Source organism: Haliotis cracherodii, unplaced genomic scaffold, assembly GCF_022045235.1.
Source record: "Haliotis cracherodii isolate W230 unplaced genomic scaffold, xgHalCrac1.p SCAF_10, whole genome shotgun sequence".
In the NCBI taxonomy this organism is placed as follows: domain Eukaryota; kingdom Metazoa; phylum Mollusca; class Gastropoda; order Lepetellida; family Haliotidae; genus Haliotis; species Haliotis cracherodii.
In genome coordinates, this window is record NW_027266265.1 from 51,398,514 (window position 1) to 51,413,759 (window position 15,246).

Sequence of the window (15,246 nt, forward strand, 5' to 3'; positions counted from 1 at the left end):
GACCCGTGAAGATCCGGGGTAGAATAGGTCTTCAGCAACCCATGCTTGCCGTAAAAAGAGACTATGCTTGTCGTAAGAGGCGACTTATGGGATCAGGTGGTCAGGCTCGCTGACTTGGTTGATGCATGTCATCGATCCCAATTGCGTGGATTGATGTTCATGATGTCAATCACTGGATTGTCTTGTCCAGACTTGATTATTTACAGACTGCCGTCATATAGCTGGAATATTGCCGAGTGCAGCGTTAAGCATCAAACAAACAAACAAATCTTTGGCATGATGATGTTAACCACTTGGCTCCCTCACTGCCCAGGTAATATTTGTAATGAGTGAGCAAGTTGAATTTTATGCTTATAATCAGTTTTATCACAAAATGTCAGCTTAATGGGAGGAAAGACAACAGTGATGCAGGTCTTTAACCATTTTATTGAAACCCAAGAGGAATAAGTCTTGTTTGTTTGTTGTTTCATGCCGCACTCAGCAATATTCAAGCTATATGATGCCAAGGATCATAATCAAGGCAAATCTAGGATTTCAATCCCAAATTGCAGGATCCTTGCATGCCAAAGGGAAGCAACTCTACTCAGTGAAATGTGGTGCCATACATGACTGACCTGTGTCTGCAACAACGAAGTAGACATCCACAGGTATTTGTTTTATCCATACAGGTGTAAATAATACGGAATACAGAAACTGCCATGTGACTCACCTGTTCATTGACATAGAGGTGAGGTGAGGTGAGGTGAAATGGGGTTTTACCTCGTGTTCAAGATAATTGCACTTATGTAGCGAAATGCATGCACGTGTGTGTCTGTGTGTGGCTGCTGGTACTAGTCCGGACTGATGCCGATTTATAGTGCTAGCCCAATGAGATAACATGCCGCAGTTTAACATGAATACCCCACTCAGACACAGTATACTGACTCTGAGCCGACCAGTCCTTGTTTTAGCCCCTTAATGCCAAGCGCCAGACAGGGTTACAACAAGTACCATCTTTTAACGCTTTTGGTATGACGCGACCAGGGATCGAACCCCGAACCTTCCGCTCTCCAGGCGGACGCTGTACCACTAGACCATGGAGGTGGTACATTGACATAGTAAAACTAAAGACTCACAAACAAATGGAAACATAACATGTTTATTGAGCATAACCCAGGTTGAGGCACCACCATTTTGATGTTTTGTTTATCAGTAATCATGATCTCATTCCATTATACAAAACAAGGCTAAACACACACCTCAGTACAGGATAACAAGCCACACATCACTGACTGTCTCACTGGCCAGGCATAACCTGAACAGGTGAATGTACTGTCTACATGGTACAACGCTAATCAAGCAGGTTTGGACAATGTTAACCTGTATCCATGTATATCAATTGTGTACAAAGCGAGTGAGCGAGTTGGCATGTTTTTACACCGCTTTTAGCAATATTCCAGCAATATCACGGCGGGGGATATTTGCGCAAACTATTTGCTCCTTTTATGGGACCGATTAGTTTTATGACCAACCGCCTCTGCAGAAGCGTGGTGTTGGAAGACAAGTTATACATGTACATCCCAGAAATGGGCTTCACACATAGCACCCATTGTATCGGGAATCGAACCCGGGTCTTTGGCATGATGAGAATGCTTTAACCACTAGGCTTCCTGACTGCCCCATTGCGTACAAAGCCAATCGCCTGTTGGAAGTTCTGAATAAATGCAATGACTTAATAAAATCAAGAAATATGTATCACAACTGTTTACTACCATAAATCATTTTGGCAATTTATTTTAAGCTTTCTTGGCCACTGATTAAAACAATATGTTTTAAATATTCTCTTGGTCAAAAATATTCTGAATGTTGGGTTTGATTAGGGTAATGACAGCTTGTCATTTCTGTATAAATTCATTCCAGGAGAAAGTCTTCCACCATCTTGTTGAATTCATCAGCATACCTCAGATGAATGTTGTGTTTTCCCTCCGGCATATTGTGTAGCCTAAACACAAAAACATTCTGTTACATCCCAGTTTATAAGTGTGTACGCCACTGTCAGTAATATTCCATCTTCCTGACGCAAGGGCGTTATCAGACTCTAAAAGTCCAGTTTCCACCCTTGCTGAAAAAGGCTGGAATTTCGTAGCTCAATCATAGTGCCACCAGTGGCTATTATTAGTAATGTCCCTTCAGTGTCCCTTCTATGTCTATTCACCAATCAGATTCCACCTCTCATATCACTTGCAATTGCTTCAAACAAAATGGCGGCAGCAGTCAACACGATCTGATTGATAATCAAGATCTGTATTGTAATAAAACCAGCCTCATCTTGCGAAGTGCATCAAATCACTTAAGCACCTTGATTAAAAACATGAAAAGATTCGGAAAATATCTGTTGACGCCCAGTTGGCAATACACATGTTTGCAAATTCTTTAGTTGAGTGAAATATGTACGTTGAAATCCATGGTTTCCGAACAGGATGTCAATTTCGTTACGCAATTTTGATTGGACTATGCATAGACTCGTTAGTAAAACCAAAATGTAACTTGGGAATTCCAACCTAGTTTGGCAAGGGTGGAAACTGGACTTTTGTAGTCAGTTAATTTCCTTGCCTCAGGAAGATGTGACTTCCTGTGGTTCATGAAACCCTCAGGAATTTGAAAAGTGGTAATGCATAGATATCCTGCGTTCAAATGATCGAGAGATGACAAACCTGGAGTTCTTTATGTGTTTGCTGAGATACACAGGGTGCTCTGCTACCAGCATGGGGTCCTTCATTCCGTGGAGGATGAACGTCGGACACGTGATGTTCTTCAGCTCCGACTTGCAGATGTCACCTGACAGAGTGTGTGAGTGAAACTGAGTGACTGTGCATGGGCGGATACAGAGGGGGTTGCGCACCCCCCCCCTTTTTATTTCGAAAAAAATCTTTATTTCTGTATAAATTACCACCAAAGACAATAAATAGATCTTAATTGTGCACCCCCCCCCCCCCTTTTAAAAAAAGCTGTATCTGCCCATGCTGTGTGAATGAGGTTTTGCTGCATTTAGAGCAATATTCAGTGATGAGCAAAGCTTTACCTACTAGGCTACCCCTTATCCTTTAATATCTCCGTGTCATTAAGGGGGGGCATGGGTGGCCCTGTCGTCTGATGCATAACCATTCGCTTTGCACAGTTGCACCAATGATCTTGGGTTTGAATCCTGGTCGCCCTAATTACTTACTTTTTAGGAAGAATAGGTGGTATATGATTATTTGTTTGTTTGTTTGTTGTTTACCCGATCCCTTTAGTCGCCTCTCATGACAAGCATAGTCGCCTTTTGTGGCAAGCATGGGTTGCTGAAGATCTGTTCTAGCCAAGAGCTTCAGGGTCTGGTATATGATTAATAGACGTGAACTGAATAAAAGACTTGACCCAGTCGTCTATAAAGCAGCTGCAGCTGTGCAGGGTTTTATCCCTAGGGTGTGCCAGAAGCCTTTGAATGTGGGTTCAAATCCCATATTCACCCTGAGCATGTTTTTTTTGGTAGCTTGGTGCCAAATACTCATGGGTACCTCTGTACCATACCAAATATTCCTGGGTATGTCAGTACCATACCAAATATTCCTGAGTATGTCAGTACCATACCAAATATTCCTGGGTATCTCAGTACCATACCAAATAATCATGAGTATCTCAGTACCATACCAAATATTCTTGGGTATCTCAGTACCATACCAAATACTCCTGGGTATCTCAGTACCATACCAAATACTCATGGGTAACTCAGAATCATACCAAATACCAATGGGTACCTCAGTACCATACCAAATATTCATGGGTATCTCAGAATCATACCAAATACTCATGGGTGTCTCAGTATCATACCAAATATTCATGGGTATCTCAGTACCATACCAAATACTCATGGGTATCTCAGAATCATACCAAATACTCATGGGTACCTCAGTACTATACCAAATACTCATGGGTATCTCTGTACCATACCAAATAATCCTGGGTATCTCAGTACCATACCAAATACTCATGGGTATCTCTGTACCATACCAAATACTCATGGGTACCTCTGTACCATACCAAATACTCATGGGTACCTCAGTACCATACCAAATACTCATGGGTATCTCAGTACCATACCAAATACTCCTGGGTATCTCAGTACCATACCAACTACTCATGGGTATCTCTGTACCATACCAAATGCTCATGGGTACCTCTGTACCATACCAAATACTCATGGGTGTCTCAGTACCATACCTAATATTCATGGGTATGTCAGTACCATACCAAATATTCCTGAGTATGTCAGTACCATACCAAATATTCCTGGGTATCTCAGTACCATACCAAATATTCATGAGTATCTCAGTACCATACCAAATATTCTTGGGTATCTCAGTACCATACCAAATACTCCTGGGTATCTCAGTACCATACCAAATACTCATGGGTAACTCAGTACCATACCAAATATTCATGAATATCTCTGTACCATACCAAATACTTCTGGGTATCTCAGTACCGTACCAAATACTTCTGGGTATCTCAGTACCATACCAAATACTCCTGGGTATCTCAGTACCATACCAAATACTCCTGGGTATGTCAGTACCATACCAAATATTCCTGGGTATCTCAGTACCATACCAAATATTCATGAGTATCTCAGTACCATACCAAATATTCTTGGGTATCTCACTACCATACCAAATATTCATGGGTACCTCTGTACCATACAAAATATTCATGGGTATCTCAGTATCATACCTAATATTCATGGGTACCTCAGTACCATACCTAATATTCATGGGTAACTCAGTACCATACCAAATACTCCTGGGTAACTCAGTACCATACCAAATATTCATGGGTATCTCAGTACCATACCAAATACTCATGGGTATCTCAGTACCATACCAAATACTCCTGGGTATCTCTGTACCATACCAAATATTCATGGGTATCTCAGAATCATACCAAATACTCATGGGTACCTCAGTACCATACCAAATATTCATGGGTATCTCAGAATCATACCAAATTCTCATGGGTGTCTCAGTACCATACCAAATACTCATGGGTATCTCAGAATCATACCAAATACTCATGGGTACCTCAGTACTATACCAAATACTCATGGGTATCTCTGTACCATACCAAATACTCCTGGGTATCTCAGTACCATACCAAATACTCATGGGTATCTCTGTACCATACCAAATACTCATGGGTACCTCTGTACCATACCAAATACTCATGGGTACCTCAGTACCATACCAAATACTCATGGGTATCTCTGTACCATACCAAATACTCCTGGGTATCTCAGTACCATACCAAATACTCATGGGTATCTCTGTACCATACCAAATGCTCATGGGTACCTCTGTACCATACCAAATACTCCTGGGTATCTCAGTATCATACCAAATACTCCTGGGTATCTCAGTATCATACCAAATACTCCTGGGTATCTCAGTATCATACCAAATACTCCTGGGTATCTAAGTATCATACCAAATATTCATGGGTGTCTCAGTATCATACCAAATATTCATGGGTACCTCTGTACCATACCAAATATTCTTGGGTATCTCAGTATCATACCAAATACTCCTGGGTATATCGGTATCATACCAAATACTCCTGGGTATCTCAGTACCATACCAAATATTCATGGGTGTCTCAGTATCATACCAAATACTCATGGGTACCTCTGTACCATACCAAATATTCTTGGGTATCTCAGAACCATACCAAATACTCATGGGTACCTCTGTACCATACCAAATACTCATGGGTATCTCAGTACCATACCAAATATTCTTGGAAGTCTCAGTATCATACCAAATATTCATGGGTACCTCTGTACCATACCAAATACTCCTGGTTATCTCAGTATCATACCAAATACTCCTGGGTATCTCAGTATCATACCAAATACTCCTGGGGATCTTAGTACCATACCAAATATTCATGGGTACCTCTGTACCATACCAAATACTCCTGGGTATCTCAGTACCATACCAAATATTCATGGGTATCTCAGTACCATACCAAATATTCATGGGTATCTCAGTACCATACCAAATATTTCATGGGTATCTCAGTATCATACCTAATATTCATGACTATCTCAGTACCATACCAAATATTCATGGGTACCTCTGTACCATACCAAATATTCATGGGTATCTCAGTATCATACCAAATATTCATGGGTATCTCAGTATCATACCAAATATTCATGGGTATCTCAGTACCATACCAAATATTCATGGGTACCTCTGTACCATACCAAATACTTATGGGTATCTCAGTACCATACCTAATATTCATGAGTATCTCAGTACCATACCAAATACTCCTGGGTACCTCAGTACCATACCTAATATTCATGGGTATCTCAGTACCATACCAAATACTCATGGGTGTCTCAGTACCATACCTAATATTCATGGGTATCTCAGTACCATACCAAATACTCATGGGTATCTCAGTACCATACCAAATACTCATGGGTATCATCAAAGTGGTAAACATCTAAGATGTGCATACTTTCCTCCCATATCAAGCAGCACTATGACATACATGAATACTGTTAAGAACAAAATTTACTCCAACTCACTCACTCCCTCTGAGTGCGTACATACCTTTATTGTCTATGAAGTATTTACTGTATGCCTTGACCCAGCCGCTCCACTGGCGCCGGAAGTACTCTTCCCCGTACACCTGGACAAACGGCTCCCTCATCCTCGCACTCCACTTGTCAACATCTTCCACCGCTGCAGGCACCACATTGCATTAGTAGAGCAACCAACACCCCTCACATCATACAATGGACTGTCCGGGACATTCACTTGTAATGTGTGGCGATGGTGTAAGGTTAAGGATGGTTCCAGGAACTTATAAAGGGGTAAGGGGCTGGGATGGTAAACTGGAGGGTGGGCGGGGGTAGTAGGCACATGGGTTGCATATTAGGGGGGGGGGGGGGGGGGAAGAGGGAGAGTGGCAGGAGGTGGGTGTTGTGGTAGGTGCTGTGTAGGACATCTTCCCAACACAAGGGAGTTACCTGATTTTAAAAGAAGTTTAACTAGGCTGGAATTTCTGGGCTTGATCGTAGCGCCAGCATTGGCTATTACGATTTATGTCCCCTTCTATGCCCCTACTACTGACAAATCCAACTCTCATATCACTTACTTTTGCTTCAAACAAAATGATGGTGCCCAGTCAAGATGATTTCATCGATATTAAAGATCTTTATTTCAATAAAACGGGTTTTACCTCGTGAAGTGCACATCACTTGAGCACCTTGATTAAAAACATGAAAACATTTGGAAAATATCTGTTGACGCTGAGTACACATGCTCTGCAAATCCTGCAATTGAACGAATTCGGCAAGGCAGTTGCCATGTTGCTTATGAACCAGATGTCAATTTCTCTATGGGATTTTGATTGGACTATGCATAGACTGATTAGTCAAGCCAAAATATAACTCCATAATTTCAGCCTAGTTCGGCAAGGGTGGAAATTGGACTTTTAAAGTCAGTTACCTCCCTTGCCTCAGGAAGATGTGCACTTGTGTTCCACGGACACAGCTCTGTACCTCGGTACATCTTCATGTCCTCTTCAGTGATGTAGGCGTTGGATCCCCATATGACCAGCTTCTGCACCAGTTCCGGGTGTCGTGCAGCCAGGATCAAACCCGTTATCCCACCATCACTCCAGCCAAGGACGGAAAACTTCTTTTGCCCGAGAGTCTGGAAGATGTGCATTACATAGACCATGAGTTTCTTCATTGTAACATTGAAATCCCCATTTAATCATGAGTGAGTGAGTGAGTGAGTGAGTGAGTGAGTATGGTTTCACGCCGCTTTTAGCAGTATTCCAGCAACATCACGGCGGGGTACACCAGAAATGGGCTTCACACGTTGTACCCATGTCGGGAATCGAACCCAGATATTCGGCGTGACGAGCGAAGGCTTTAACCACTAGGCTACCCGACCACCCCCATTTAATCATGATAAGAGGCTAAATGGTTTTTGAACAGGTGCAATGATATGACATCAGTTAAATCCTTAAAAGGGAGAGCTCTAGTTAAGAACGAAGGTATGTAATCAGTGATCAAGGATACACAGTATCAAGTAAGGCCACACTTTTTTAACTTAATGTTTCACACATTCATTCCAGCATTTCCACACAAGGTCAGTCGAAATAAAAAGAAACAGCTATGTCAATCATATATTCATTCATCACTGATCGTGATGTAGACATGGAATTTATATGTAGCAATTTATGTTGTATAAGATTTGTTTGTTTGTTGAACTCCGCACTCAGCAATATTCCAGCTATATGACGGCAGTCTGTAAATTATCGGGTCTGGACCAGACAATCCAGTGATTGATATGAGCATCGATCTATGCAATTGGGAAACTATGACATGCATCAACCAAGTCAGCGAGCCTGACCACCTGATCCTGTTAGTTCTATGTTGTATAAGAGGGTCTATATTACGAGCAGGAGACAAAATAAAAATAATTATTTTTATTTTCAATTTATTTCTTTTCCAGGTGCTTTTCAGTAGGGGCAAAGGGCCTGTGAAACAAAAATAAAAACTGTGTAGCCTAAAGCTCAATTCATACTGGTGCTTTAGTTAGATCATTAGAGATAAATACATGTACTATACTAGTCCTTTCTGATTTTCACCAGCCTAAGGAGTACCAGTAAAGGCCAGACCAAACCCTGTTGAGGAACCTATGCAAGGTTGAAGAGGTGAAAAGAGGACTGGGAGGGGGGGGGGGTGGCAGAGGAAGGGTGGTACAGGGACTGACACAGGTTCAATCACAAGATGTATGGACAAAAATGGGATGTGCACCACATCATCCTTGCTATCAGTTGGACCCATCAGAGGAACTGTGGTTTTAACAACAGGATGGGACTTGAATATTTTACATGGTTGTCCAGTGTAATCACGATTCTCTAGTTACTTGGTGGTTGCCAGGGATGGTTCTGTACCAAGTGAGTGAGTGAGTGAGGGAGGGAGGGAGGGAGGTTTTCACTGCTTTTAGAAATATCCCAGCAATATCACGACCGGGAACACCAGAATGGGTTTTACACATTGTACCATGTGACGAGCAAACCACTAGGCTACCCCACCGTTTCTTCCTTCAAGTAAATGACATTGGGACATTTTCATGATTTAGCAACTTTCAATAGGACATTCTTCAATAACATTACCAAATTTTGAAAAGAATTCAGGACATTTTGACTGACAACGAGCGAACGTCCAAGAAAATGAACCGATCTGAAACTCTGTACGCACGTTCATGACAGCAGCAGCATCCTCTGCATCTCGCTGAAGGAACTCGAGCGGCCAGTCACGCTCGGGGGGTATGCTGCGTCCATAACCCCGAGGATCAAAGCCAAAAACTGTGAACTTTTCTTGATTCATCTTCTCCAGCTGGGGATCAAAATCTGTCTTGGTACAGCCTGAAATTGGAGTGTGAGTGAGTGAGTGAGTGAGTGAGTGAGTGGTGTTCTCAGTGAGACATCAACATGGTAAACACAGTAAACTACACAATCGAGTTGGGGACAGGCAAACCAGTGGTTAATATGATGAGCAACTATTCTCACCATTGAGGAATGATGACACAGAATCAGTCAGATCACAAACTGTTACAACTTTCACTTTATTAGGTCATACTTGCAATAAGCATGGGTTACTGGGAACCTATTCTGTCCCGGAATCCTCTTATATGGGAATAACTTGTATGTGACTGATATTAGGGTTGAAATATTGTCCAAAAATATTAATGGAGGATTAAAACACCCTATCAGCATTAGACAAATTAAAATTTGTTTGTTTGTTGTTTAACACCATATTCAGCAATATTCCAGCTATATCATGCTATATGACGGCGGTCTGTAAATAATCGTGTCTGGACCAGACAATCCAGTGATTGACAGCATGAGCATCGATCCACGCATTTAGGATCGATGACATGTATCAACCAAGTCAGAGAGCCTGACCACCTGATCCCGTTAGTCGCCTTTTACGACAAGCATAGTCACCTTTTAATTAAAAGAACTGACAGGGCGGGTGAGTGGGGTTGTAATGCTGCTTTGAACAGTATCAGTCATATCACTGAGAGTCACCTCAATGTGGGTCGGAAGACCAATGTGATGCTGGTATTATATTAAAAAAAAACAACAACAAAAAGCTAGAATCAATCACAGAAATCTTGGACTTAAACCTAAGATCGTAGGATTCCAGTTTGCATCAGCACAATGTCACAGTAACCATGAAACTGGATCCAACCTACCCAGGGCTCCAGGTAGTAAGAGGACAGTATGATCCCCGCTGCCACATTTTTCACAGTGAAAATCCACTCCATTCGCTTTTACTTGCAGTGACACTCTACGGACTGAATAGAACCTGTAAATATAGGTTGAACAAATGGCTAGATTTAGGCTTAAAAAAATAATAGTCTTCGTTCTCAGGCATCATAAAGTCTGCTGCAGGTTTCGTTTTTATTTCATTTTTTAAAAAAGATTTAAGATCCTTATACAATGCGATCCAATGTCACACAGTTATTCCCTTTTACATGCACACTGCTTTACTGCACATCTTGTGTTATGGTCATGGTGGCAATAGGAGTATGTATGCTTGTTTATGTAGGGAGGCCCTTTCCCAGGTTGATGGTACACGACTGTTTATTTGGGAACATACTAGTCTGAACTAGCAAAAAAACAAACAACTCTAGTTTTAAAAGTCATTGCCTGAGAACCAATTCTTTTATTTTTCTAAGCCTTAAGGAACTTGATTTTACTGTGGATGCTGACATGAAAAACCAGTTGCATCAAACAAAACCAGGTTGCACAAAACAAAACAAGATGGAACCCTGGTACCATAAATTTATCAAAGTTGAAACATGGGCTGGTCTGCTGCCTGTGTCACATAAATTAAAGAGGTATTGTTGTAAAGCTTAATAGGAACATGTGGACAGAATCTTAAAGTATACCCAGTTTGATGATGTCAAGCCCATGAAAGCCTGACAAATTACACATAACACGGAAATTATTGATGTAGTATGATAAATATACCTTAGAGGTATTGAATGTGATCCAATATCATTGTTGTGTGGAGTGAGTGAGTGAGTGAGTGAGTGAGTGAGTGAGTGAGACAGTGAGTGAGTGAGTATGGTTTTACGCCGCTTTTTACAATACTGTATTTGACGTAATAAGCGCCCAAGTCGCTCTCAAAATTAGAGATAGGGGGCTCTTATTAGAATATTATGTTGGTGGAAAAACAGAGTTGAAAGATAAATTTCGTGGTTTATGCTGACGGCCTGACTGTTTATATACGACAGATATATTTTTTCCAGAATTAAATTGCCCATAATTAATGGTGTACATAACACACGAGTGCGTATTATACACGAACAAATAGGTCTTGTGTACATTGCTCAATTGGAAGGGGTGCTAATTGGGATTGTTCACTTGCCAATATATTACCAAATATTGCCGTGGGCGCTTATTAGAGCGGGGCGCTTATTACGTCGAATACGGTATTCCAGCAATATCACGGCGGGGGACACCAGAAATGGGCTTCACACATTGCACCCATGTCGGGAATCGAACCCGGGCCTTCGGCGTGACGAGCGAACGCTTTAACCACTAGGCTACCCAACCGCCCCCAAGAAAGAGTTAGGCAGACATAAAAAAATGTGTTCTCTGTCCATCACGTTGTTACAGTATTATCCTTCTGTTGTCAATAACCCTACCTACTCATGTTATCCCACTCATGTATGCAATTGTTGTAACTATTAACCCTCTACAGTTAATCCTCCACTACTATATATATTCTGTACCATGTTCATCATTCAGCCTTACTTGACAACCATATAAGGATCTACACCGAAACATCGCCTTTACAGTAAACATGGTAAATAAAGAAGTTGTAATCCTAAGTAATGACTATCAAACAACTGCCAAAAATAGCAGGTTGTGTTTTTAAGTAATAGGATGCACTGGTGCATATTATATACAGCTAATTTGAGCCCTGACAAAATGTCAATGTGCCATTAACATGACAAACAGATATGGCCATGATTATATGGACCGTATGAAGTCATAATTCAAGGAATAAACAATTTCCAAAACAATTTTGGTTTAGTTTCTTTGCAAAGGCACCTGAATTGATTATACACATTTTACAAAAAAAAACATTTAGTTGGACAATTATCTCATTAATGTAGCACACATAATCATGACAATACAAGTACCTCACTTCATTCAGCAGCTGTGAAAAGCAGGGATATAGTGAGTGAGTGAGTGAGTTTAACAGTATTCCAGTTATATCACTGCGTGTCGGCTGAATGTGTGAGGAAAGCCCAAAGTGATGCAGGTCTTAGGAACGTTTACCACTTCGGTGAAGATCCGGGGTAGAATAGGTCTTCAGCAACCCATGCTTGCCGTAAAAGGTGACTATATGCTTGTCGTAAAAGGCGACTAACGGGATCGGGTGATCAGACTCACTGACTTGGTTGATGCACGCATGTCATCGATCCCAACTGCGTGGATCGTGCTCATGATATTAATCACTGGATTGTCTTGTCCAGACTTGATTATTTACAGACCGCCGTCATATAGCTGGAATATTGATGTGACCACCCGATCCTTTTAGTCGCCTCTTTTTACAGCAAGCATGGGTTGCTGGAGACATATTCTACCCCAGATCTTCAAAGGATTGAGTGACCTGGCTTTTGGTATATTTCATATATTAAATCAGGAATGATCACATCACACTGGTTTGCTTATCAGGGGCTTGTAGTGCAAAAAATAGCAGCTATAAGATATATGGTCACAACAAATGTCAGTACACTATAAAGTTTATATTCTAGTATATTGACACTGGGGGTGACCATAAATCTTATAGCTGCTATTTTTTGCGTTACAAGCAATGTGGTTTGCTTCTTATTCTATGCAGTATAAAATAATTCATGGTTCACTTCAGACTAAATAATACAACAAAATACGTCACAGGTATAGGCTCATATTTCAGCTTTTATTTTTAGGATGATTAGTTTACTGAAATTAAACAAACAGGTCGCAGCTATCAACACATTCATTTGCAGATTTGTGATATTATTCAATTCTGACAACTGCACCGACTGCATTTTTCGATTTCTAACACTGCATGTTGACGTAGACAAGGTTCTCGTCGTCGAATCCTACAAACAATCAAAACAGAACTCGCCTTCCGAAGTTCGTGCACGGAGCCTTCACCGTTCACGACGAGAACCTTGTCCACCCGTGTTCATGTTTACTCCAGCACGCATGTCATACCGAACATTTGGGTGGAACTTGTCCCTGAATGCAGGATTTGATTTCTGTGGTAACAGACAGCGTAACCATTGCTTAGTTGAAATGGATGACGGCGATAATCTGGTAGTCAAAATACCAGACTTTAAAATACATGTCACACTGGCCATATTTTCCAAGGGAAGTAACTCTCCCCTTTCACTCTTTTCTGGGTCACTTCGAGTTATCGCCGAGGACCAATGGGTAATATTGTCGCCAACTCCCCGATATAGCGCGCACGTGATCGCATCTCATTTTACTTTTGTTTATTTTCATTAGAAGAGAGGGTTATTTATCCGAAAATGAAGAACAAAACGGACTCTTATGAGGAAATATTAAAAGAAAACGCATCATAATCAGCTTGCTCAAATCAGAGACCATATTCCGGCATATGGTCTCTGCTCAAGTACAACTTCAGAACTAAAGTACTTTAGTACACGACGGGAAAGTTCTATTTCCACTGTTTTGATTCCCTATCGTAGCGTTAGAACAGAAATCAACTGAATCTTATATACCACGGACAGAAATAAGCGCATTTGCTCACAGTTTAACAAAAATTAAAGTTATTGGTGCCGCGAGTGTCACGTTCAATGAAAATACCTGGATTTGGGAAAGAGTTCACAGGTAAGATATTTGAATAAAAAGATTACATGTATATGAATGTTACTATGAATATTCAGCGACTTTTCGTAAGTGATCGAACTTCCATGACACGAGGATACTTTCGACACGACCTACAAACTGTACGCTTTTTAAAATATGATCCAAACGAACTGCAGATATAAATGCATGGGACTTTTGGTTAATGGTTAAATAATGATGTTTGTTTCTATGAAATATGAACAAAATATTTACGGATTAAGCGTGACAGAAGATGCGTGCCATACTTTGTTTATGACATACTGAGATCATGCATAACACGGCTTTTTATATTTGTTATTAATCTTTTTATACCAGTTATGGCAACGTAATTTGTTTCAGATTTTTTTCTGGGTCGGATTTTTTTTTTATAGGTTTAGTGAACATCAGTAGAATAAAATATGCAAATCATAAACTGACTTCAAATATGTTTCGCTGAACGCTGTGATCTTCTGTATGTTTGTCTAGTTCATATCTGTGCTCTGACCTCTGACGCACCTCGGTCTGTGTTGTGAAAACTATTTAGGTCAAGTTTATCGAGGTGGTTGGGAATTGAGTAACTTATATTTGTGAACAACCGACATGTACCCATTTAATATGATGTCTTCAATAAATAGAGGTTATCACGCGAGTGTGTTTGGGGATGGTTAATATCCTGCATTAGGAATAAACATTGTATTTAGCGAGCCTTGGCGAGCTAAATACATAGTGTTTATTCCTAATACAGGATATTTACCATCCTCAAACACACAAGCGTAATAACCTCTTTATCATATAATGTCATTATTTCATTCTGTGCTTCAAAATCGCTTTCCCTCTCTCACAAACATTACCGAAACATTGCGAGTTTTCCTGGAATGCGCGCATTAATATTTATTACGTCACAGGGTAAGTGGTGTGTCAGTCGGACAGGGACAGTAGCCAATATAGTTCAAACTGAAATCTGTTTCTTATACAGTGGCGAAGCAACATATACGCAAAACAACAATAGTTTTTAATTGCCTTTCGCGGCAATCCATCGGTCTGTCCGCTAGAGTAACTGCCCTTTGTCAAAGGGAAGCTACTCTAACCCTAGTCTATGAGACATCACGGCCACGGTCAGACGTCGTTGACAGTCGGTCTGTCCTGTCATAACGATAAGAAGTGTAGTCAGATGTACACACAGCGACAAAACGAAACAAGATAACAATTCAAACATATTTCGGCCAAATACAACTATTTTAATTTGTGGAGAAGGTTTCAAGCCGCAGAGGTCTACAAGCA

General features: G+C 40.8%; 1 protein-coding gene across 1 annotated transcript; it reads right to left on the reverse strand.

Annotated features, from left to right (window-relative positions):
• Positions 1-1,834: 1,834 nt before the first annotated feature.
• LOC139452216 (valacyclovir hydrolase-like) lies at positions 1,835-13,475 on the reverse strand. The gene is made up of 7 exons (XM_071233607.1): positions 13,330-13,475; positions 10,305-10,417; positions 9,305-9,471; positions 7,589-7,742; positions 6,636-6,767; positions 2,694-2,817; positions 1,835-1,981 (listed from the first exon to the last, which is right to left on the reverse strand). The coding sequence occupies exons 1-7, from the start codon at positions 13,473-13,475 to the stop codon at positions 1,891-1,893; spliced, it is 927 nt and encodes a 308-aa protein (XP_071089708.1). The 3' UTR covers positions 1,835-1,890.
• Positions 13,476-15,246: the final 1,771 nt, after the last annotated feature.

Excerpts from the sequence above, each read along its gene's own strand:
- LOC139452216 (XM_071233607.1), bottom strand. The coding sequence starts at position 13,475 with ATGGCCAGTGTGACATGTATTTTAAAGTCTGGTATTTTGACTACCAGA. Across the intron at positions 10,418-13,329 it reads AAGTTCCACCCAAATGTTCG|GTTCTATTCAGTCCGTAGAG; the intron begins GTATGACATGCG and ends CTATATTTACAG. Across the intron at positions 2,818-6,635 it reads ATACTTCATAGACAATAAAG|GTGACATCTGCAAGTCGGAG; the intron begins GTATGTACGCAC and ends ACACTCTGTCAG.